This window comes from Meles meles, chromosome 8 (genome assembly GCF_922984935.1).
Source record: "Meles meles chromosome 8, mMelMel3.1 paternal haplotype, whole genome shotgun sequence".
NCBI classification, from domain to species: Eukaryota; Metazoa; Chordata; class Mammalia; order Carnivora; family Mustelidae; genus Meles; species Meles meles.
In genome coordinates this window covers 63736442-63762031 of record NC_060073.1, presented here as the reverse complement: position 1 = coordinate 63762031, position 25590 = coordinate 63736442, and the positions used below count along the sequence as shown (strand labels likewise).

At 54.2% G+C, this 25590-nt stretch overlaps 1 protein-coding gene across 2 annotated transcripts; it reads right to left on the bottom strand.

Annotated features, from left to right (window-relative positions):
* Positions 1-6825: 6825 nt before the first annotated feature.
* Positions 6826-25031, bottom strand: TSKU (tsukushi, small leucine rich proteoglycan). Of its 2 annotated transcripts, none has more exons than XM_046015649.1 (2): positions 24856-25031; positions 6826-13375 (listed from the first exon to the last, which is right to left on the bottom strand). In XM_046015649.1, exon 2 carries the CDS (start codon positions 13365-13367, stop codon positions 12306-12308), a length of 1062 nt encoding a protein of 353 aa, XP_045871605.1. In that variant the 5' UTR covers positions 13368-13375; positions 24856-25031; the 3' UTR covers positions 6826-12305. The 2 variants fall into 2 exon arrangements, with proteins under 2 accessions (XP_045871605.1, XP_045871606.1); XM_046015650.1 differs by lacking the exon at positions 24856-25031 and adding an exon at positions 15616-16125.
* Positions 25032-25590: the final 559 nt, after the last annotated feature.

The following is a 25590-nucleotide window of genomic DNA, read 5'->3' as shown; positions in this document are numbered from 1 at the left end:
AACTGAGAGAGCTATGATTTTCACTACCTTTGAAATCTCTTTGTGCCCAACATGGTCTTTTGCCATGGGGACAGCTCGGCGTGGGAGCTGGGAGAGCTGAGGTCAGCCTTCACTCCATGTGCAGCTGTGGTGAGGCCTTGGATAAGTGGCTCCCTCCCTGGCCTACTGTTGCCTGATCTTTGAAAGGTGAATAATTATCTCTGTCCTGTGGATCTTTCTAAGAACATGGTTATTAAAAAATACGTGTAAGTTAGGGAATTCCATACAAACATCGGAGGCTAGCATTTAAAACAATGTCTATCATAGTGAATATGGAAAATACAGAGCCAAGAAGTGAGTTTAGATGAAGCATAATTCCACCAGCCAGAGGCAGCCTTGTTAGCAACCTGGCATATCTTCTTAGGCATTTCTCTACATATATATACATTTTTATGATTCTATCTATTATCTATCTATCTCTTTATGTATGCTCCATGTCCAACATGGGACTCGAACTCATGACCTTGAGATCAAGAGTCACATGCTCCATGAACTGAGCCAGCCAGGTGCCCTCAATTTATATGATTTTATTTTATTTTTTTTTTAATTTTATGTATTTACTAAAGAGAGACAGAGCAAGCAGAAGGGAGAGGGAGAGAAAATCTGAAGCAGACTCGCACTGAGCACAAAGCCCCATGTGGGGCTCAATCCCACAACCAAGAGATCATAAGGGTTAATCAACTGAGCCACCCAGGAGCCCCTGGATTTATATAATTTTAAACTAAATATTGTGTCAAATAATATATACTAATTTGTGCCCTTTTTTTTCTACTTAAGATATTTATATTATATATGTATGGACATTTCCTCCCATCTTTAAATGTTCTTCTGTAGGTTTAGTCTTAAAGAACCCCTTTGTACTGAAGTTTAATATAGACACAGAGCAGCATACGTATCAAAGGGCACAGCTCATTGGATGTCACAGCTCTGCTGTGTACTCTGCACCCTGATCCACACGCAGAGGGTGCCCTCAGGTCCCCTTCCCTGCCAGTACCCAGCCCCTGGCTGGGGTTGCAGCTTCATTCAAAATTTTTATTTTGAAATCATTATAGGACATTGGGTACATATTGCCAAACTGCTCTTCAGCAAAGTTGTGCCAAAGTTCTGTCTCTTGTGCCGGGTGTGAGACAGCCTATGTTCCCACCCTGTCCTGCAAGGAGACACCACCTCCTAGAAACGAGACAATAACAGTGCAAACGGCATCCCACAGTGTCTTCGTTTGCATTTTTTTTTTTTTTACTACTAAGGGCAATTTTGCAGGGGCAGACAGGAGGATTCTGGGTTCCCATGTCCTTGCCTCCTTCCCTGTCTGGGTAAGAAGCCCAGGCCCAGAGTTTACTCTCCTCTCTACCACTGCATGTATGACCCTGGATTAACTACATAACTCCTCTCTGACCCTCGGTTTTCTCTTCTGTAAAAGGAGTTAACAGTGCCTTCCTAGCTCCTCACAAGGCTTTTGTTCAGATGAAAACTGCACGGACATGCAATTGCTCTGAAATCTTACACACCATTCAGGTGGTAGACAGGCATTACTGATTGCATTGTTCCTTTTGGTTCCTTTTCCTCCGTGGTTTCTGGCTACATGGCACATTAATTTGTCTTATCAGTGCTCCTGGCTGGATGTCAATGACATAATGACCCAAGCCTCCCTGGGGTCCCCATTATGCCTAATAGCACAGAGAGTCACAAGACTCACATACCAGCATGGCACCAGTACTGCCCAGTCAAACCCAACACAGGCCTGGTCCCGGGATGCACCCCGAATCTCAACCTCAGGAAGTGGAGGAAGTTGCCGGCTCCTTTGAGGCCCCCCAAAGTGTGCCAGGCCATGTGACAGGGGCTCTGAGGGTGGTGCAAATGGGCTGCAAACAGGGTTGGTATCCCCACTCTCTGGTGAGGGACCCAGAGCTCCATGATGTAGATGTAGCTAGAAAGCAGCAGGGACAGCTGGAGGGCAAGGTGTCCCCACTTTTCCTGCCACTCTGATTCCAGAAGCTAAATATTTTCCCTGCTGACCTGCCTTTGTGCCTGGGTATTCCCCACATGGCGAGACATTTTTAGTGAAATCTCTGAAGTCCTTGTTAAAGTGCCATGGACCTGGGCATGGGATATGGGACTATGCCATAGCCTCATCCACAATAGCCGTGGTCCACGATATGTCCTCGGTACATCTGACACTGAACAAGGCCTTGGGATAGGCAGGGAGGAGGCCTGGACAGGAAGGTCAGAGGACCTGGGTTCAAATTCAGGCCCACTCGACTGGTTGGCTTTGAGCCGGTTACCTAAGAAGGGGAATAATGAAGACTTGGGCTCATAGGGCCTTTCTCTGAGGGGCTTCCCAACCCCAGAGCAACTGCCCTTGGCCAATAGAACAATCAAGTGGGGGTGACTAGAGGTTGCTCCCTACTGGCCCCGCTCACAGGTCGGTGGTTTAGGCTGGAGCGCAGATCAGAGCACTTGGATCACCAGCTGCAGGACCTCAGATCCCTTCCAAGTTCCCCTCCAAACCCCAGTCTCGGGTGTGGTGAGGAAGAACAGAGGAGACTGATACTCTAGGAGTCTCTGTTTCTCATTCTGGGTGGTTAGGATGTGTTTTCTGTCTATACACCTAGTTTATTTATAGTCTCCAGAGTCAGACAGACTTGCTTTTAAAATCTGAAATCTGGGGGCAACTGGCTGGCTCCGTTGGTGGAGCATGCCATTCTTGATCTCAGGGTCATGAGTTCAAGCCCCACAACAGGCACAGAGTTTCCTTTAAAAAAAAAAAATTGAGATCTGTCACTTACCTGCTGTGTGACATAGGGCAAATCAGGTAACCTCTCTGAGCCTCAGTTTTCTCATCTGTCAAACATATTTCTGCATAGTGAGAATGAAGTAAGTCAATATATAAGCAGTGACTATTTGGGGAACTTTAAACAAATCACCTGAATAAAGGTTAGTTTTTAAAGACTGGAAGTTATTTTACCAGAGGGGAAGATGTGAAGGAATGCAGTCCTTGGGGACTGCCAACAGCCACTACTCACTCAGACTTCTACTTCTCCAAGCTTCCCCTCTGCTCTCTCCTCAAGGGGCTGCCTCACCCTCTGTGCCCCAAGCCTGGGACTAGAGCATCAGCTCCAGGAACAGGGATGTAAGCAAAGGGGCCAGTGGGTGGGGAAAGGCAAGAGGCATGCGTTGGCCTGGCCCTCTCATGGGGACGACACTGACAGGTCAGAGACTGGCCTCTGCTCCTGGTTCTGCCAGCACCTGAATGCTTGCAAGGATCCCTGGAGTCCCTCCTGTCCGATGGGAATGCGGCTCCCTGCTTAGGTAGCCACTTGCCACTTCCTACTGCAATCCACGGGAGCCGCCATGACAGGGCTGGGGTCAGAACACCTCTCAGCCAGGACCGTGGTGTTTTTGACAATCTCAGGGCTTCCAAGTGTGTGTGGGTGGATCCTGAGCACAGAGGCATGCAGGCTCACCCCTGGGCTGCCCTAATCCTTTGAGTCACTTTTTCAGCATCCTATTGCCTTTGTCCCAGGGTTTTATTATTCTTCTCTCCTCTTACCCCCACTTCCTAGAAAATGGGCTTCCCACCAGCTGATTTAGCTCCCTGCCAGGACTAAGCAAGCTTTTGGGCAGGTCTCTCTGTGCAGTAATTACCTTTGGCCTTTTTTCTTTTTTTTCTTTTCCTTTTGTTTTTGAAATGGAATCACTCTGAATAGGGCTTCTGAGTACAAGCCCCAGGTTCCGCCACCTACGCTCTGGGCTTCACTTTCCCCATCTGTGAATCGGGTTGGGATAAGCCGAGCCCTCCTTTCCCCACAAGAAGGTTGTGAAGAGCAAAGGAGGTATGGGTGTGGAAGGTGAGCGCTGTGTAAACTCTGAACCTGATTCTGTGGGAGAATCATCTGGATTTGTTTGTTTTTAAAACCTCAAAGCCAGGAGCTCCTGGGTGGGTCAGATGGTTAAGCGCGCCTCTGCCTTTGGCTCCAGTCAGGATCTCTAGGTCGTGGGATCCAGCCCCATATCAGGCTCCCAGCTCAGCAGGGAGTCTGCTTCTCCCTCTCCCCTACTTGTGCTCTCTCTGTCTCTCTCTCTCAAGTAAATGAAAATAAAATCTTAAAAAAAAAACAAAAACTGAAAGCTACCACAACCACCATTCATGTGCACGTGTGTGCGTGCACACACACGCACACAAAAGTTAGAAACTTACGTAACATTGAGGTGAAATTTTGGTACATTTGGAAAAAATGAGATTTCTGGGCATTTCTGGTGAGGGTTTGTGCTGTGTGCCATGCTGCGAGCATGAGGGGGCTGGCGCTTCAGTCTTTCTCATAGGGGTTACCAGACCTTCTTTTCAGAAGGAGCCCTTGATCTTAGAGTCTGACTATGTTACAGCTGGGGAAGCAGGCGGAGGCAGGGGAGGGGGGCACTCACCCTTCCATTGACAGTAAGGCTGCCATAGGGATGGGTGAAGCGGGGCACAGACCTCGTCACCTGGGGGAGAGTCAGAGCAGAGGTGTTTCCCTGTCAAGGAGCTGGAGAGGAGGAGGGGGAGCCTCAGAGGGGACCCCTTCCCCATCCCAGCTCAGGTAGATGAAGGACACAGCTGCCACCTGAGGGAGAGAGGAGCGGAAAGGGAAGGGAGGGTCCTACTGCAGAGGAACTGGAAGTCTCAAGAGCAGGTTTCTGCCATGAGCTTGCTGGGCAGCCTTGGGAAAGTCACTTAACCTCGCTGGGCCTTCATTTTACTGTCAGTAAAATAGATGCAACAAACACATTTATTTATTTTCAGGAATGTATTGACAAGCAACTACGTGCCAGGGTAGCCAGCCTGGGTGCCAGGGACCCTCTGGGAGGCAAGGTAGGCGCCGTTCTTGCCCTCAGTGTAAAGTGTAAGCTGGATAAATAAAGGTGATCAGAGTCTCTTCAAAGGGCAGGCGAGGTACTAGGTTAGAGCCGAGGAGAAACATGGGAAGTTCTGTGTCGCCACTCCCTCCAGGTCTGCTCAACCCCGAGAGAACACTCCCCACAGGCCCCCATCTTTGTCCCTACCCACTTCTCACAGGTCCGCACAGGACATTGGATTCAGCGGGTGGGTGTGGCCCGTCAAGGGAATTACAGTGTTTGTGTCTGCGGATGGGGAGAGTATTTTTAAAGCTTGTGCTAAGTATGACTTTGCCCACAGTCTGCGGGAAGGGACAAAAAGCTCTACCTTTCTCAGGGCCCGCTCAGGGAGGGGGTGGCCGCTGCATTCCAGACCCGCATCCCTCTAGTGGCCCCGGTGTTCCCCGCCACCTCAGCCCTGCCCCAGGGCCGTCATAGATGTCCAGCCGGCCGCCTGGAGGAAAGCCGCTGGGGGACAGGGAAGGCCTGTTAGCCAGGACAGGGCAGGGGCGGGGGATGTTGGGTCTTTATTCTTCCAGGTCTGAGCTAGGACTGGAGGTGAGACAAGGGGAGGGCCCTGCTTGAGACGTGTGTCTGTCTGGGGACCTGCAAGTCCTCGGTCTGGGCTGGGGTAGGGTGCTGGGAAGAGAGCGTGAGGCTGAGGGGAGCCTGACCAGGCCCCTGGGAGGCTTCAAGACACACAGAACAAGAGATGAGCTCACGGGCAGCGCGGCATCTCAGAAACTCAAGAATGCTTTGTAGGTGCGTTTCCTCTCAACAGTGCTTCTCTGCCTGGTCTCCACTCCCCAACCCACCCCCCGCTCCCAACTAACCATCCTGGAGCCTAGACTTGATTGTTTTGGATATTAACTGCCCCATGGAAGAGCTCTGTGAAAGAACCCACTCTGAAGAATAATGGCTTAGCACAACAATCGTTCTATTTGCTCGGGATTCTACAATCAGGGCTGAGATCGCCTGGCCAGTTCTCCAGCTGGTTTGCTTGGGGTCACTCCCGTGTTCAGCTGTGGTCTGAGGTTTGCTGGGCTATAGGATGATTGAGATTTTCTCTCTCCATATGGTCTACGGCTTCTCTACATTGCCTCACCAACTCCAGGCTCCCAAGGTTGCAAAAGTGAAACTTATCAGGCCTTCTTAAAATGTACGTCTGGAAATGACCCTGAGCCACTTCTCTTGTCTCCTGTTGAGTAAAGCAAATCTGGCTCCAATCCAGATTTGAAAAGAAGGGTGGTACTACTAGGAGGTGGGTCAGGGGGTCATCAATAGGACAGGATATCACAATGGTTGGTGGAGAGGCTACATGAGTAAGAGACCTTCTCCTTCAACTACCTTCTTTCTGGATCTCATGATCTGACCTCTAGCACCGTCGTCTCAGCAACCATTATAGCATAGGCCTTAAAGTCATTTTTAGGGCACGTCACATTTGGAGACAGCGGTCAGGTGCCCCTTGCTCCCCAGTAGTTAGCAAATGTCCCCATCCCACACAGACATTTGTTCATGTCCATAGCTTAAGCCAAAGAATAATAGGCGATATTTCAGGCACAGTGAGGCTGTCAGGGATGGTGACACGAGAGTGGAATGTTTTCTCTGCGTTTCAAATCACAGCAGGTTGGCTGTTCCATCTGTGACCGCCAGGCCCAAAGAGGATGGTTAGGGGAATATTTCCCAAGCACTATTCCCTTACAAGCTTTGGGTCAGAAAGAAATTGTATGACGAGGGCAATTTTGAAATGTACTGGTGCAGAGGGTAGAACTTATCTTCAGCCAAGTTCCTGAGCATAACACCTTCTATGAGGTCACCTGCTGAGAGCCGACGGCCATTGAAGAAACTCTGCCCGAGAGTATTTGGAGTCACAGCATGCTTCTAAATTTGACAAAGAAGGAATTTTCAAGAAAATAGTATTTTACATTATTTATTATCACTTACTCTATGCCAGACCCTAGCCTAAGTGTTTTATGACATTGACTCACTTATTCCTCACCACAAGCCTGTGAGATAGTTACCAACTCCATTTCACAGACATGGAAACTGAGGCTCATTGAGAGGTTAAAGGGCTTACCCCAGGCCACTTAGCTGAAAGCAGCAAAGCCGGGCTTTGAGCCTGTGCCTTCATTGCTGGCTACGAGGCTTTAAGGGGCCCTGTGTCAGGTCCTTGACCTTATTAGGGAACCTGGCTTTTCATCCTTCACCTGAGCAGGAGGGCTGATGCTTGAATCATCACACAACTTGGGAAAACGTTGCTGCTTCTAAGAAACAACTAGTTAGAACATTTTTCCTGCCTTGACACTTCTGTTCTAAAACCATGTTCTCTTTTTCTCTGTTTTCTTGTATCATGTATATAATAATGACATATACATGTTACACATATCTACGTGTAGGTATCAAGAAACACAAATGTGTATTCCTAAATCAGAATATTTTGACTAACAGGGATGCAAAATAAAAGCAGAAATCGCTTTTGGAATTAAACAGTAAACACAGGAAGAATTTCCTGCTTGGCTCAACAAACACAATCCCATCCATAAACACAACCGCTGGCATTTTAATAAATAAAAGAGAAGAATAAACACAGGACACATGACTTCGCTGGATGGCCAGATGCTGTTGCCAGATGCTGACTATGGACTGACATTAGGTGTCGATGCATAAAGCAGTTATCGTCACAATTAGCTCCCCGCAAACAGTGGCCATTGGTATTTGTTGAGCAATAGCGGACATTACCGCCACTGGACGTTTTCCCTTTGTAGCTATCAGCTGTTGGCAGGAACTGTGATTGATGGACATTAGGTATTGGTAAATATCAGGTATCGATGAACATTTGCTCCCACCTAAGCATTAGCCAACACAGAACACTGAGCATTAATGGGCAAGACCCTATTAGCCTATGACCTCTACCATCTTAGTGTACTTGAGGTAGGAGCAGAGGGTAGGCCTCTGTCCCAGGCATGCTTGGCCGTCTTGTGCATAGAAACATCCTGGGAGCTGGTCTGGGTGCAGCTGGTGGGCGCTAGTATCTATGTCTTCCTCTGCCCTCTCTGAGACCCCTTTGGCCATGACAATTTGGGGACATCAGGGGGTGGTATGATGACACCCATGGAGGGAAATTTCCAGATTTGAAAGAAGAATAGGCTTCCAGGGGGATGACACTCTCTGCCATCCTGACCAACACGGGCTGTTTGTTCCTTCCTTCTCTGTAAAATAGTGTGAGTAAAGCACAGCGGCCTGGCTTCATGGGCAGTGCGACCTTAGAAGAGCCTTGGACTTGATTTCATGCTCTGCTCTTGCCATCTTGCCATTCTCAATAATTTTGAATGAGTTTCTGTATTGTCATTTTACACTGGGTCCCACAAATTATGTCACCAGTTCTGAAGCACAGAATCCTGGTCCCCTGCCTTGTGACCTTGGGCTGCTCTTCTCTGGGCCTTAGTCTCTGCATTTGTGAAACAGGGTCACGGGTGGGGGGAGGGGGGAGGACTTTGACTTTGACCTTTGCTTTTTCATGCTCTGTGATGCAGAACCAACAGTCTGATTGGAGGTCTTTAGAATTGCATAACTTCCCTGATTTCTTTTCATCAGAAAAATAGACAGAATCCCAGTGTTTTTTCAGTTTCTCAGAGCACCCCTGCCCTCTCTGACGTATGGGATCTGCACAGCTGTCCAGCCACTGAAATAGGACACACAAGAATGACTCACCATTGGTCAGCTGAAACCTGGTCTCATCTGTATGGTGACAATATTACCTGGGGCTGTGGTGAGGAGGAAAATGGTATTTGCCCACCAAGTCCAAGGAACATGTGTCCAGTAAGGGGAAGCTGTATTGTTAGCAGCACGCAAGGAAATGTGTGGAAGCCTGCCTATGCCATGGTGACAAACTGTGCCTGAGCTGTCTGCCTGTCCCCGAAACTCAGCTGATGTGTGCTGAAGGCCTATTCTATGTTTGGTACCCAGAGTGAAAATCTTTTGTGTTAGAGTATTGTCCTGCAACTCTACAGTCCAAAACCTTTGTGATGTTCTTCAGTCTTGAGTCATTTTTCAAAATAGGAGTCAAAGACTACCTGCTTCTGCGGTCTATTTCCTAGTTTTCTGTTCAATGAAGCCAGGAACAAGCATTTACTTGTGTCGGGCACTGTGCTTGATTCTTTACAGATGTTGCTTCATTTACTCATACAATCCTGTGGAGGGAGATATTTCCATCCCTCTTCTCCAGGTTCAGAGAGGTCAAGTGATGTGGCCAAAGTCACACAGCCGGTTTGTTATGGACCCAAGATTTTAATGCTTTCCTGTGAAGTCTAAAACGGGATCTTCGCACTCATCTCTATAATTCTTTAAGGTTTTAATATCCTCATTCTCGGCCCCAGGAACCCAGGAGGGCAGCCTGTAGCAGCATGAAGGCAGCGTGGCTAGTGGGATGAGGTGCTGGGCCTGCGAACTGCGCAGGTCCGCCTTGGCCTCCCGGTGCGGCCCTGGGAACCAGGAACTTCGGACTGGGTGTGTCTAGCCACGTGAGGCCACATGGTGGCGCTGCGGGCTGGGAGTCTCTGGAGGGGCGCGTGGATGCTGGGTTCAGTGAGGGCAGCTGGCCAGAGGGGCTTCTCCTCTGTCTAGGGTTTGCAGGCCAGCGCTGTAGGATGCGCTGGGTAATGCCCCACAGAAGGCACAGTGTGATGGTCCCACCCTCACTCGTGGAGCTTCAGTCCCCTCGCTTTTGCAGATGTGACGCTGCAGCCCGGGGCGGAGGTGACCTGCCCCAGAATTCACATATCTTCTGCAGGAGGCCTGGCCTCCCCACAGTGCCTTCAGCACCGCTTTGCACCCTTTTTATTTTTGTAATTTAGTACTTTTTATCCCCATTTGAAAGACACCTACATTCCATGTGCCCCACCTCCCCCCACCCTTCAATGACTTAGGGAGGGTCAAACCTCACTGGGTTCAAGTCCCTAGGATCCCCACCTGCCCCTGCATTTGAAGGCTCTCTTGTCCCAGGGGATGAGGGAGGGGTGGAGAACCAATCTGAGGGTCATGAGTGTTGAGGTCTCACCCAGATACCTATTCCCATATTGACTGATGGGTGCTAGCCTCCCACTCATGGAGCCCGAGCCTGGGGTTGAGTGACATGATGGGCAAGCTTCCCAGCCATACTTGTAGCCTGAATATTCTGGGTCCTGTGCCATTGTTCACCCATGACCCCTTCCTGGTAAGTGTCATCCCCCTCAGTCCAGGTTCACTTGTCCTCAGCTCTGTGGACCTGCCTCCTCCAGGAAGACTTCCTAGTCCCACCACAGGGTGCTTACAGCTCCCTGTGCAGCTCTTATGGTCAGGTATCTTGTGTGTGTCCTTCACACTCACACCCGAAGAACATGAGTCCCTGGGCACAGAATAGGTAGCAGAAAAAAGCTTGTCATTGTCGGTGATGATGGTGATGGATGTTCCTGCAGACCTTGGCCAGTTAGAAGGAACAACTTAGAGACAGCAGAGGCATTCTGATGAGCTGAAAGCAAGCTCCCAGGACTGGAAGTATGCAAACGGGAGTCAGGGTCCTGCAGCAGTCAAAATGCCAAGCAGAAACCACGTACTGCTGGAGCTCAGGAGGGGGGGAAGGAGGACCTTAGGGAAAGCTCTGAGGAGGTGAGGGAGGAACCAAGTCAATTAGAGTGGGAAGGAGTTGAGCAGCAGGGATGGCGGAAGGCCAAGACCCAGAGGAACAGCCTGAGCAAAGGCAAGAGGCGTGCCAGGGCCTGACACGTCACGGAGCTGGGGCAGTGGAGAGGGGGCGATGGCTAGATAGGGTAGCAGCCACAATGAAAGGAGCAGCCCATTCCTGACTGGCTCCCTTGTGTCAGCTCACTGTCCCAATCCTGTGAGGCTCCTGGGCTTTTCTGGGAGAACAGGCTGCCCAAGACCTGGCTGTGGATGCGGGTGGAAGGATGGAAAGAGGGACACTTTATAGTGTTTATTAAATCAAGGACCAGTTAGGTGCAAGGTGGGGCTGGTGGGGGAGGACAGAGCTCTCATTGTCCTGTGGGCATCTCTGTGGGACCAGACCCCGAGGCCCAATGGGCCACAGTCTCTTGGCTACCACCCAACACCTCCTCCCTCAAAGCATCCCCAGGACACAGTATTACAAAAGTGAACAAATGCAATGCTTTTCTTCTTTTTACAAATGACACGTTTCCATCCCCTGCCGGCAGGGGTGAGAGGGTTGGGGGGGTTGAAGTCACAGGCCATTACAAAGACAACAACTTTTATAAAACAAAGACTAAGGACAGAGCCCAGGGCTGGGGAGCTCAGACGCCACCGTGGGTGGACAGCATGAACTCTGATAAGGGTACCTGCCTCCTGATGGATGGGGAAGACAGGCCGTGGGGCTCAGGGCCAGTGGGGGCTGAATCCAGGAGGCTCCTGGGGGTTTCTGGGACCGCATGGACTCCTTGCTGAGTCCGTTAGAGGCAGTATGCGTCAGGGCTCAATGGATGAATTTCCAGTTGTTGCGGGACCCCATGCCAGAGTGGGACACTGGTAGGGTTGGGACTGGCATGCTTGAAGTTTCCAGAGGCTCCGCGGAGAGCTGACTTAACCTGTGCCACATGGCTGGTTATAGGGCCCAGAGACCCACTTCCGAGGTCCTGGGAATGACAGGGAAAGGGCACACATAGCCGGATGGGGGAGCCCAGGAAGGGGACAGAGGGCACGATTTAGAGAAAACAGAAAAGTGCAAAGGGCCTCGCTGGGAGGCAGGGTCCTGGGGCCAGCCATGCCTCCGCCGTAGTACCTCTGATTAGCATGTTCCTTCTCCAGACCTCAGTTGCCCCATCTGTCACCTGAGGAGGTGCACTTGATTTTTTCTCTAGTCCCTTCCATGACTAAGCTTCTACCCAGGGTCCTAGAGGAAAAGAAAATGATTAGGTGGGCCTCATGTGCCCAGAGCAAAGAGGGGGGCTATTTCGTAAAAGCAGCCCATGCCCCTGACTGAACCACGGGCCCCAGGGGATGCTCAGCCATGGGCCTGACCTCCACCCTGCAGAAGTAGCTCCCTTCCACCCTCCTCCTGTCACGGATCAGGTTGGCCCAGGCCTGAGGGAAGGCACTTTGGTGACAAGTGGGGAAGGACAGCAGGGGACTGCTGTCTGGTTTGGCATCGAAGACCTTCTAGTTATGGTTTGGAGGACAACACGGAAAGAGGGACAAGACTTTGCTTCTGGGTGCTGGGCACAGCTCCAAAGCCTCTCCCTCAGCCCACAGCTCTCTTCCGATGCTGCTGCCCCAGAGGCTGGCAGGGTCCCCCCCTCCCTGGCATTGGCACACAAAATATAAGTTACCCAGGACCCTAGGGAGCCCAGAGCGGCAGTCCGTTATGTGGCCCCAGGCAACGCCATTTGTCACAAGGCGTCAGGGCCCTTAGCAGCCGGTTCCCGGGTGTCTACGCAGTGCAGGGCCACCTTGGGGCTAGAGCCTGGCTGCCGGGGGTAGGCGCCCTCGCGCACCAGCCGCCGGCACCGCACGGCCTGGCCCACGCTGATGCTCTGCAGGGCAGGCAGGTGGAGCAGCAGCGGCTCCGGCAGAGGCACCAGGCCCGTGCCCGACAGGTCCAGCTCCTGCAGGGAGCCCAGGCCCGAGAAGACCTCAGCTCCCGCCCATGTGAGCTTCGGGTTGCCCGACAGGTCCAAGACCTGCAAACTCTGTAGCTCCCGGAAGCCATAGGGTGCCAGCTGCGGGAGACCCTGCAGGCTGCCCAGTGACAGGTGTGTCAGGCCTGCCAGCCCCCGGAAGGCGCCTGGGCCAACAGTGGCCAGTGGGTTCCCATCCAGGCTCAGGTAGCGGAGGGGCAGGTCCCGGAGGTCCGGAACGGTGCGGAGCCGGTTCCAGGCCAGGTTCAGGCTCTGGATGGTGGGCGCGGGAGGGCCGGCCCCTGCAGAGTGGGGTGTCAGGCGGTGGAGGAGGTTGTGCGAGAGGTCCACGTGCAGCGCCCGGCCCTGGCTGTGGGTCGTGAAGGCGGACACTGAGACCTCCCGGAGCCGGTTGTGGCTGAGATTCACGTCGCTCAGGGGTGAGCTGGTGAAGCTCTCTGTCGGCAGGGCCGCCAAGCCGTTGTGGCTGATGTCAAGCGACTCCAGGTAGCGAAGGCGGGAGAAGGCAGTGGGCGAGATGCTGGTGAGCAGGTTGTGACTGAGGTCCAGACCCGCCAGAGTGGTGTAGCCCGGCCCGGCCAGCACTGACTCGTTCACGGTTTCCAGTCGGTTGGAGGACAGGTCCAGGTGGGCTGTGTCCAGGGGGATGGGCACAGGCACAATGTGGGGGCCCAGGCCACTGCAATCCACACGGGTCAGGCTGAAGCTGTCGAAGAGGCCAAAGGTCTCCACGTCGCACTGGCATCCGGGGAAGCACGGCCGGGTTGTCTGGGCCCCGCTCACAGCTAGCAACAGCAGCAGGGGCCACGGCATGGTGGGGGCTGGAAAGAGAGCCACAGGTGAGGGACGGCAGCAGGCTTCCCATACCAGATGGTTCTAGCCCAACCACGGAAGCCATAAGCCAGTGTATCTAGGCATGGCTGACCACTGCCACCACCAATTCTGCCCTCCCAGAATGCTTCCCCCAAACACTTCCTCATACAGTTCCTGGTCCCCACTCCTCTTTGGTCTTGGTCTCTCCATCTGTACAGAGAAGGGGTGAGGCCAGATCGCTGGAGCAGTGGAACGCTTTCTTTAAAAAACAGATTGGCAGGTAAAAGCAGCCAAGCTCTGGTTGACATGAGGGTTGGGACTTGGAACCTTCCAGGCCTGCTTACCACCCCATTGGAAACCTCCTGAACTGGATGGCCTCTCCAGCTCTGATGGGCTAGGGTGCTCCATCCGCCTCTGCTGAGCCAGTGGTGGGGCCGTGCTACCTGGTCCCCCAACATGGTCCCCCTTAACCCTCACAGTGACACCAACTAAGATGTAGAAGGTTCGGAAAGCCATGCTCGGCCACATGTACGGGGCGGGGGTGGGGGGTTGGGGAAGGACCTGGATGGAGTACAGAGGAAGGATGACTCACTGTCGTGGTTTGGCCATGTCTGAGCCGTGTCTGAGACCCACACTCCATTTCCCGAGACTGAAGTCTTTCCCTGCAAGGGGGCCTGCAATATCCATTCCCACCCTACCCCTTCTGTGGGTAACAATAGCCGAGTCCCTAGTCCTGAGTCCCCTCCTTGGCCAGTCCTCCAGAGGCAGCACCCTTATTCCCACTGGGGACCCTGTGTTTCAACTTCAGATGGGCTCTGGGGACACCTGTCCCAAGCCCCTTCCCCCTTGCCCTATCCCTCCCCACATCTAATACAGCTTTCCCTTCCTTTAACCCAGGGCAGGCAGCTGGGCTGGTTCCTTCACTATACAGATGAAGAACTAGAGGCTGAGAGGAACTGGGTTTTTCCCAAACTAGTGAAAGCAGGGCAGGATTAGAACCCAGGCCTGCCCAGTTCCAGTTCCCTCTTCTCATCTGCTTCCCCCAGTAGGGCTGGTGAGGTGGCCAGCAGAGACATGCCCAAGAGGGGCTTTTTCCCCTGACACATGCTATGCCTCAGTTTCCCTCCCTGTACAATCATAACAGTAGCTGTCAGCCATGCCAGGTACTCCACGTAGGCTGTCACACTCATTCTTCACATCCACACACATCTGTGTGACCCGAGTCTGAGCTCATACCTACTGCAGCTCTGCGGACAGAGGTGCCGAGGGAGGGGCTTGCAGGATGAAGAGAGAGGGTTGAGTAGGGAAGGCCTCTCACTGCACAGTCTGGTGTTACCCCCTCCTGCCACACAGTGGCCATCTGCCCGGGGGGGACAGAAGGCACCCAGGGTCACCCCAGCAGGTCTCTTCTTCTGGGGTGGCCCTGCCCTGCCCCACTGCCCAGTCTCCCCCCAAACCCTCCCACTGGCCCTCAGGATGGGGTGGGTGGGGCGGAGCTGCAGGATAGCATTACCAGTCCCACATGAAACTGAAGGGGGCAGCAATCCGATCCGCACTCTGGCACTCTGGCTCGGGCAGGGGCAGTGAGAAGCGGGGCTCTTCTCTCTGCCTCCCCCTATGTAGGCCCCCCTCTCTCCACGCCTTTCTTTTGTAGAGTCCAATTTGAGGATTAAACCCGGCCCAGGTGCATCCTGGGCTTGGTCCCAACTGAGGCGGGACAGAGTGTTCCAATGTCTGGGACCAAAAGGAAAATATTGAGTTGCTCTAGGCCCCCTTTGTTCTGCTGGGTTAGCTTCTCACCCCAGGGGTTCATTACTACTCAGAGCCCCACCTTCCCTGCCAAGCCAATCTGCCCATACGCACCCTTCCTGGGGTTTAAACAACTCCCCCGGCCCCCGCCACAGGCCCCCGCAGTTACCCTCCGGTTCCCAAAGGTGATTATACAATGTGCCTATTAAATGCCAGATGGCCCCTCGTGAGCTCCTGCTTATGTAACCGGCAGCCTGAACACAGCCCAAACCCTCTCCCCAGAGCAGGGGCCTCTCACCGCACTCCCCAGGCCTCCGCCTCTCCTCCCCACCGCAAGGCAGTCATCCCCGCCCTGCCCTCTTCACATGAGGTGATTCAACTCCCACCGAAGTGCAATGCAAACTGGGAAGGGCTGGGCACGAACGCAAGGCGGTCATTACCAGCCGCTGAAGGCAGGACAGCTGACGTAAAGGGAGCACGAGCACAGACCGAAACCCACCTGTGTAACTGCACTTGTGGGCGCTCCCTCAGCACCCCAGACAAGGTCCTCCCCAGGCCTGCGCAGCGGCCGCCTCTGCCGGGGGTCCCATTCTGTGCCAGGCCTGGACATTCCCAGTGGCAAATGCTGACGGGGGCAGTCTGAGCCGGTCCCCACGACGGGCCAGTGCTGGACTGGCATTTGCTCCCACATCTGCAGTCACAACAGGTCAGCCGTCTTGGGTCCATTTTAGAGGACACGGAGAATGAGAACTGAACTCTGGCCTTGGTAATCTCCGAACTGGTTCGGTTTAAGTGGAACGCGCACTTCTGTACTTTGCTGGGAAAGGAGGAGGGCAGCGGCCAGAGTGCTCAGGTCAGGTTCTACGGTCTTTAATACTCAGTGGCCCTGGACTTTCATGAGCTCACAGCAGAGCCCAGAGGCCTCTCTGGGGTGTCCCAGGCAGTGGAGAGAAAGGAGAAGCCCCTGAGATGCCTTAAGACTTTGGAGGTGTGGGCCGGTGTCTAAGAGTCCATGTCCCTGTCCTGCCCAGAGGAGATCCCCTCTGGGGTAACATAAGGAGGGGTGACTTTGCACACGAGTGTCTCAGAGATGCTAGGGACCGGCACTGTGGCTCCAAGCCCTTAGCAAAAGCCTCAGGAGCCAAGGGGAAGACAGAACTTTCTCAGAGGGGAGACTGAGGGAAGATAAGGAATATTCTGACCAGGGATGTGGGCTCTTTATAGTTTACAAAAGGCCTTTTTGCTCATTAGATGCTGCGAGGGCTGCAGAATGGGGGGGTGCCACCCTGCCCTGGAGTGATAAGGAGCATGTGACCCATCGTGCAGTGACTTGTCCACAGCGCCCCCGCGAGGTGGTGGTGGCCCATGTTCAGGCTCTGGTCTTCTGATTCCAGGCTAGGGCTTCCCAGCCCACTCAGGATGGCTGGTGAAATCTCCTAGGGATCTTACAGAGGCCACAGAAATCATGCTCAAAAAAGTCTGTGGCTTCACAGAGGGGGCCGATGCCATAATGCTGGGTATCATAAGGATAGACTGCATGTCTAGGAAAATCTTAACTGCACTAAAAAAAAACAAAAACAAAAACAAAAAACACACAACCAATCCAAATCCCAATTTTGGAAAAGTCCAGAAGAAAATATATCCAGGCCACAGTAGTTTTTCGTTAGATGGTAGAACTTTGAGCGATTTCAACATGTCTTAGTCTCCTTTTCTCCCCCTATTTCCTCTCTTACAGGAGAAATATACACAAAACACACCGACAAACACACTAACAGAGCCTCCTAAAAGACCATGGCCACCTCTGCGTTCTCTGATCTTGGCTAGCCACAATCTCTGAGCCTCACAGTCTCACAATCTCTGAGCCTCACTCTCCCCATCTGTAAAATGGACATGTGAATAGCCAGCTCACAGGACTGAGGAGGACATGAACTAGAATGATGGCAGTGAGGCCCCTGGCAGGCTTCTTAGCACACGGAAAGACTGCAGTGTAGGCTACCCTGTCTTCCCCCACAAGACAGGGAGCAGGTGGGTGGGGGCCCGCAGGTGGGCCTGACCCATCTCTCTTCCTTCTTCCTTCAGCACACATGCATGAAACATGTCCAAGCTCTTATCGGCACCCCCTGGGAGAGTTCTTTTCTGGGAGGCATGCTGCTTCTCCACAGGGCTGCTGGATGGGAGAAGGGATGAGTAATGTTGAGTTCCTTGAGTTTCCTTGACAGAAACCATGAGCCTCCACTCCGTGGAGAGGAAAGGCCTTCACAGAGAGCCAGAAACCTTGGCCACTGACTTGCAGTGTGAACCGGGCAAGTCACTTTACCTCTTCAGACTGGTTCCTTAGACTATGAATCTGGGATGGTAATGATGGTCCCATGGGCCTCAGAGGGGACAGGTGTGAAGATGAGACTGGAAAGCAGAATATTCCCATAGAAAAATGAGGCCCCAGGGGATGGAGGCCACGTGATGGAAAGATGGTACTTTTTGAGCCGACCTACAGCCATATCCACTGTGGAGGTCACCGCTCAATCCCAGCACTGAAGCCTGGGGGAACCTGTACAGGGCCCCAGAGCTTTTCCTGACGTGGTGCTCTGGGAGGCCTCCACCTGGTAAGCATTGGCCCTCCAGATGAGAACTATCATTCTGGGATCCATTCCCGGCTCTGAAGGAGCTACAAGCCTGGGAGCTGGTCATGTGCTAAACTGGGCGACCTGCGGAAGTGACTTCCACTCTCTCAGCCCATCTTCTCACCTAAAATGGAGACAACAACCCCTCCCTCAAGGGGTCACTGTGATGACCAGAGACCACAGTGCCAGGACCTGACCGATGGGCGGATGATGAGTGCCTGTGCCTCCTCCCTCCGAGGGTCCTCCCCCATCCCCTTCACCTCTCTCTGGGGGTTGAAGGAAGGCAACAGGATGACTGTGCATGGTGACAATACAGACCCTGGAGGATAGCCAGGAGCCCCGGCCTGGTCTGCTCACTCTTGTGGAGGAGTCCCCTCTCCTCCTTGAGCCTCAGCTCCTGTGGCTTCACAGTGAGAGGTTTAGCCCAGCAGCCCTAGCGTCTCAGGAGGTCATCATGTACCAGATGCATTTACTAAATCTCTACTAAGTGCAGGACACTGAGCAAGGCCATGAGAGGTGCATGCTGGGCGGAAGTGGGGGTGGGGGACCAGGTCCCTGTCCTCACGAGGCTTACAGACCAGCAGCGGGGACAGGAGAGCAAGTCGGAACAAGATTGCTAACATCTGTTCTGCACCCAAGAAAACAGGATTCTCGTGCAGAGTGTGCCGCTAGCTGTGTGACCTTCATGGTTTTTTCTTTCTTTCTTTGAGCCTCCGTTTTCTCATCTGTGTAAAACAGTACAGACTCTGCCTCCCTCTGGGACCTGTGACAGACCCTGGGGAGCAAGGGAAAGGCAGACAGGTGGCCCCCATTGAAAGCAAGGGAGGGAAAGGATCTTTGGCCCGAGACGCCTCACTTCTTTTCCAAACCCTGACCTACAGATAAAAGACACTGGTCAGCCAGCCTACAGAACACAAGGGCTTAGAAACTACCCACATTGGGGGACGCCTGGGTGGCTCAGTTGGTTAAGCGGCTGCCTTCGGCTCAGGTCATGATCCCAGCGTCCTGGGATCGAGTCCCACATCGGGCTCTGTGCTCGGCAGGGAGCCTGCTTCTCTCTCTGTCTCTGCCACTCTGTCTGCCTGTGCTCGCTCTTGCTCTCTCTCTCTGACAAATAAATAAATAAAAATCTTTAAAAAAAAAAAAAAAAAAAAAAAAAGAAACTACCCACCTTGGGCTGGGGGGCCATAGCATAATGTCCTCTGGGCAAGGCCACTGTGACTCTAAGGAAAGTTGGCCCATGGCCCTGTGAGGTCAGACAACAAAGCCACGTGACTATTTACTAACAGACTCCAGCCGTGACAGCGAGGGCCTGCTCAGACAGCCCCCAGGACAGGTGTGGCCACATCACTCCCCTTCCCCAAAACCTCCCAACCTCTCCTTTTGCGTACAGACATCAAGTTCACCCTGGCACGGAGGCATGCTGTCCCCACGGTCTCCCCTCCCCCAGCTGAGTCCCCATCTTGACCTGAACCTACAGTGAGGAGCGAACCACTCTTGGCCCTTGCATGCACTTCCTCAAACTTGGATACTTCAGGGTGGGGAACTGGAAGGTCCCCCAGAGATCCTGGGTAACTGGTAGTGACAACAAGGAAATGGCAAATAGGCCCCAGGATCTGGTGCCTGACTGCGGCCAGCAGCCCCGGCATCCACCTGGCCTGCTATGGCCCTGCCTGCGGAACAAAGCCTGTTCTGTCCACTCGGGCCCTGGAGCTGCATCTCCCAGCCAGGGCCTCTCCTGCCATCGGCGTGCCTCCCTCGGGTGCACACTGACTACATTCTCTCCTGTGATTACCTGCCTGGCTCCTGACTTCAAGCACGGGCAGCTTGGGGCAGCAACTCTGCCTTCTTCACCTGTTCGTCCCTTTCCCGTGCTGGGGTCGGAGCCAGGCCTGGAGGTCATGGCAGACACTGGCGGGGGTGAGTAACAGGCCAGCAATTCAAGCTCAACGGCTGGACTCAGACCCAGGTGTAAGGCCAGCCCCGTGCCTGTGTGCCTTGGGCAAGTATCAACCTTGTTGGGTCTCAGTGTCTTCAATAGGAATGAAGACACAGTTAGTCAAAGCATTATGGGAGAGTGTGGGAAACACTCAGTTCCACATCTGTCACTTCCTAAGAGCTCCATGCGTGGTAGTCGATGATGGCGATAATTTATGAAGCTTCCAAAAGGCAATGACCGTGTTATTCCACCCAAGGACCCAGCGCAGCGCCAGGCACCCGGCAGGTCTGTGACTGCTTGTACTAACATTCTCTGGACAGTGTGCTGGCCCCGGCTGGCCAGGCTCCAAACTCCAAACTCCAAACTCCTTCCTCCTTCTCTGAGACTGATCTAGAGCTTGGGGTTCTGGCTTAGGCCTTCCTGGCTCCAGATGCCTGCCTCTGGCGCCGCACTGCAGCATCTCTGGGCCAAAGATTTGCCAGCTCCTCACCATAACTCCAAGAGGGAGCCCCTGGCACAGGAATGGGGTGGGCGGAAGGCTGAGCCTTGGGCTGGGCAAGGGTCCCAGCACCCACCTGAGATAGGCTGCTCTCTGCCAGCTCACTTGAGCTAATGTCAGCGAAATCCCCAGGTGGAAATTCCATCAACATCCTGTCCCCCAACCCCCACTTAGTCAGCTCTGGAAACGCAAGGCAGAAAGAATTTCAGGGCCTTGAGGGCCAACTCTCCCATCAGAATCGCTAATGCCACACATCTGTACAAACACGTCAGTTTACCCTGCACCTTCTATGTCACGTCTTGACCATGGCCCAAGGACCACAGTCCTTGACCATGAAGGTCACTGTCCCTATTTTGCAGATGAGGCTTTCATGATTCAGCTGGGTAGTAGAGGAACCAGGTCTCACACCCATATGTCTGAGCTTGAAATCCCTCCTTATGCTGCTGAGACTCAACTTACAAAAGGGCCCGTGAGGGCAATGGCTAGAGCTCGTCATGCTGGACTGTAATTACATTTGTCTGTCCTGTGAGCAGGGATGGGGTCAGATGGATTTTTATGTCCTTGCAGAGCACTGGGGCTGGCACAGAGCACCGGACACTGTACTAGGCATTCAGAATACTACCACTGCACGAGAGGACACCTCTTGACCTTTCCAATTTCTCAACTATGATCCGTTTGGTCACCTTGCAAGCTCAGCAGGTTAGATGGCACTGTGTCTCTCTTACAGCCATGTGAAGAGACCCAGAGAGGTTCAGTGATCTGTCCGGAGTCACACAGCCAGTGAGGACAGGGGCTGGACTCAGGATCCAAATACTCTGTGCCCAGGATCCTCTATGACATTATCCCTGGTACAGCTGGGCCCAGCAACCTTGGCGGAGGAGGATGATCTACAGGGGAATGGGCAAGGCTTCTAAGACTATTTTTTCTGTCCAGCGTGTCTTCTTTGTGAAGCTTGCCAAGTCCCCTTTGGTGAGAGGCAGCACGTGTAGATTCACAGGGAGGCAGTCTGGGTCAGAGGAATGGGTTTTCCAGCCTGGCAGACTGGGCTCCAACCCCACAGTGCCTCTCCTGTGAGGGGGCTCGCATGTGCCCTCACCCCTGAGTCAGAGGTTTCCTTGGTAACATGGTGAGAATTCTCATATTGCTCCCAGCAGGTCACTGGGAGGATTACACAAAGTAAAATGAAGAAGTCCCAGGCCTGGCATGCATTGGTGCTCACAGCAGGTGGGTTCCTGCCCCCTAATGTTCCTGCTTTCAGGGACCAGGAAAGAAAAAGGAGCTGCGACACCCCAGATCTGAAGGTGAAGCAGGGGCAGAGTTTAAAGAATCCCATCTGGGGCCCAGCCTGGGCTACAGATGCTGACCAGATCTGTCAGGGAATTGGGAAGTGGGATTGGAAAGGTTGCAGAAGCCAAAGCAGGCTGAAGCAGGTATGTCACTGTGACAGAATGAGGACAGAATGAGAATTGGCAGCTATCCCTGGGTAGGTGGGTCCCCATCTTCCCCTTTCTCACCCCCAAACCAGGCAGTGAGCTCACCCTGCCCAGGTTCAGCTCAGGAGGCCTTCTGGCCTGGACTGCTACAACGGCCTTGTTCCTGGCCTCCTGCCTCCAATTGTCAGCCTTACTGGGCACCGGAGTACAATCCCAACAGAAGACTAGGACCTCACCATTGCTGCCACTTAAAACCCAACCCACAAAGGCGGCTTGCCAGACCAGAAGCCTATCTTGCCTCTAGGGCCCCACACCTTTGCACAGGTTGTTTCCTCTGATGAAGATGACGAGATGACAGAGATGCCCTTCTTTTCTTTGTCCACCATGCACTGTCCCCCCAGGCTCCTGTGGCCTCTGGGCTGCTTGCTCATAGCAAAGTATGATACACTTTGTGGTCTGTGACTGTCTTCGGATCTGTGTCCTGTCCATCTCCTATGTAGGGCCTGGCCACGTGAAAGGGGATAAACCAGATGAATGAAATGTCCTGGACGAAAAGCTTCTCCCTGCTGGTGAGGACAAATCTGGCCCAAGCTTGCAGGAGATGTCAGGCTTTGCCAGGTGGTGAAATCAGGTTTAGGACCACAGCTGAAGCTGTCTATGCCTTCTGTTGTCAGTGCAATGCCCCAGTGGAAGGCACACCACAAACCTTGTCTCATTTTGTTAGCACATGTCATTCCTCATCCTATCTGGCATTCACAACAGATCAGTTAGACAGGAATTACTACTATTCACATCTTAAGGATGAGAAGACTGAGAATCAGAGGTAAAGTTACTTGCCCAAGGTCACAGAGCCAGGAAGAAACAGAGTGGGAGTAAAATCTAAGTTCTTGACTCTAACTCTGCCTGCAGACTGGCCTGCCAGTCTCCAGCATTGCTCACAATCCAGAGGAATTGTTCCTGGAATTACCAAGCCCATCCTATTATACCTGCTTAAACCCTCCAGCAGCTCTCCACCACCTGCAGGTACAAATCCCAGCTCCTAGGCCTGGCATTCAAGGCCCTCATATTGGGCCCCTCCCTTCCCTCCCAGCGGAATTCCGGTTCCCACCCCACCCCACCCCAACACACACCTCCAATCTGATAGTCTGCAATGCTGACCACCTCTGTGCTGTTTTCAGAATACACAGCCACAAAGTGCTGTTCCCTAAGTGGAAGACACTTCCTGCCTGCCAGGCACAGTCCCCTGGCCTCCAGGCTGCAGGAGCTCCAGGCCCACCTCACTCCATCCCTCCCTAACTTCAAAGTCACCTTCCCTCCCCCCATTCAATACAGCAAATTACTGCCTGGAAACTGCTGGAGACAGAACGGAGGTGTGCATCGAAAAGCAAAGCGTTGGGGCACCTGGATGGCTCAGTGGATTAAGCCTCTCCCTTCAGCTCAGGTCATGATCTCAGGGTCCTGGGATCCAGCCCGACATCAGGCTTTCTACTCAGCAGGGAGCCTGCTTCCCTCCTCTCTGCCTGACTCTCTGCCTACTTGTGATCTCTGTCTGCCAAATAAATTTTAAAAATCTTAAAAAAAAAAAAAATCAAAGTGTTTCCAGTTTCTGGCGTCTCAACCAGTCAGCCACAACAGAAAGGGAGGGGAGTTGTCAACGCCTTCCTTTCCAGAAGGGAAACTGAGGCACGGAAAGGCGGGGGGAGCGCCAGCTGTTGCCTCCTTCCTAGGTGAATGGCTTGTGGCCCTCCTTCACATCCGCAGCATCCCCAAAACTCCGGGTTAAAGTCGGGGATAGGGGATGAGAGAACGGGGAGGGAAGGGCTCTCTCTGCGACTCCGCATCAAAGGCCCAGCAGGCTCCCACAGCTGAGGACTCCCTCTTGGTCAGACCTAGGCTCCACAAGTCTGGACTAATCTTAAGGGTAGAGCAGGCAGGGAGGAAGGATCGGGGAAGTTCCTGAGTCACCTCCTCCTCCCCGCCAAGTGTGGGCGGCACGGCTCTGGCCGAATTCCGCAGCGCGGGTAATCCCGACTGCACGCTCTGGCGCCCAGAGGGGAGTTCTCTCGCTCCTACCGAGGGCAGGGTGACTGCGACTCCGAGAGGCTGAGCAACTCGCCCAGAGCCGTACTGTGGTCCCATAGCTGTCCCACTGGGAACCAGTAGGTGCTGGGATCCCAGAGGCCGTCGCCTCCTCACCTACCGGACCCGGGGGCTGGCCCCCCCCCCACCCCGCGGGGGCGGGACGCCGACGGAGAGCGGATCTCAAAGCGGAGCCGGGGGCTGGGGCCGGCCTCTCGCCAAGCAGACACGTCTCTCTCGGTCACATACACTCTCTCCGAGAAGAGCAGGGCTGGCAACACCGGCTGCCATCTCCTCTTCCGTTTCCAGCACACACGCACACACACACACACACCCCGCCACCGCCGGCCGCCGGAGCCCAGGACTGACCTCTTACTTCTCTTCTCCCAGCTGGCTCGGCTGGGCTGTCCAGCGCGCTCCGCCCAGCCCCGGCCAGGGCGAGTCCCCTAGCGCGGCTGACCCCCCATCTTATCCCACCCCCTCGCGGCTCTAAGGACCCCAGGAGGTGAAAGAGGGGAAGGCTGCCAGCGCCCGTGCCCCGGCTGCCGCGGGAAGAGGGCGGGGGCTGTTGCCGGAGGAACCAGTTGAAAAGTTTGAAGTCAAGTCGGGGGGCCCGGGTGGACAGCAGGGGAGCAAGGAGTTGGGTGGTGTCTGGCTCTCGGCGCTCACACACTCCACGGACATTCAACCCAGACACGTCGACAGGCACAGACCACGTACGCGGACACACGACGAAGAGCCCACCCACACCCACAACCAAACGCGGGCCCACAAAATGTGGACATAGGCACTAAACAGCCGCACAAAGCCACGGACACACAAAGGCGCAGGCAGATGCACGTCCCCGGACCCAAATCTACAAAGACCCGCAAACGCGGGATGCACGTGTGCGCACAAAGACCCCAGAGGCGCCTGCCCCCGGCCCGCGCCCAGAGCCTTTGTCTCCAGGAAGCCCTCTCCCCTTGGTACGGGTTCCCTACCCCGGCCGAGCCCCGGGCGCCCCGCAGCCACTACCGACGCCCTGGATCCAGGAAAAGTTGAGGGGCCCGGGGCCCGCCCCCAGAGTCCAGCGCCGCCTGCCCGCCGGATAGGCGGGCGAGGTTGGGGTCGGGGGCTCCGGACCTTCGCCCGCAGCGCGCACTCCCGCTCCGCCGGGACCCACACCCACCTGGAAGCCTTCACCGCAGCCGCCTCGGCGCGCTCACCCAGGCGGCCCAGCCGCGGGCCCTTCGGCCGGCGCTTTTCTCCGCTCGGCGCGGCCCGCCCCCCGGCCCCCGCCCGCCGTTGGGAGCCCCCCCAACCCGCCCGGCGCCCAGTGGCTGCTCCGGCCCGCCGCCCGACGACCTAGGGAGTGTCGCCAAAGTGCCGGCTTTCCCGGCGCGCGCAGCCCCGCCCGCCTGCGGAGCCCTAGCAGAGCCCGGGTTCCACCCTAGGGAGCGTCTCAAAAGTGCGCACGCAGCTCCCGCCCACTCCAGTCGCCCTGGCTCCCAGCTTCCTGCAAACGGGATCCCTGCCCCCTCCCCCGGAGCGCCTGAGCAACCTCAGCAGATGGCCGCACGGTCGGGAACATCTGGAGGTCGCCGGAGTGTGTGTGTGTGTGTGTGTGTGTGTGTGTGTGTGCGCGCGCCCTCGCGCGCGAGTGAAAAGAGAGAGGGTGGGGGGACGTTGGTAAGAAAGAGATTGGGTGGGTGAGGGTTCCCTCTTCTCGAGCTCATACCCTCGTTTTTTTTTAAATGAGTGAAAGAGGTCCAGAGACATTAGTGAGAAGTAGACAAGGAATCTGAAACCGAGAAAGACTGGCTGAAAGACGAACCCGCAGAGGGGAGAGAGAGAGAGACAGGCTTAGGCAGAAAAACTAGGAGGAGAGGAGAGGGAAAGCAGCAGACTTATTTTCTCACCGTGA

What these genes read in the sequence shown, in the direction of transcription:
- TSKU (XM_046015649.1), bottom strand. Translation starts at nt 13,367, where the DNA reads ATGCCGTGGCCCCTGCTGCTGTTGCTAGCTGTGAGCGGGGCCCAGACA.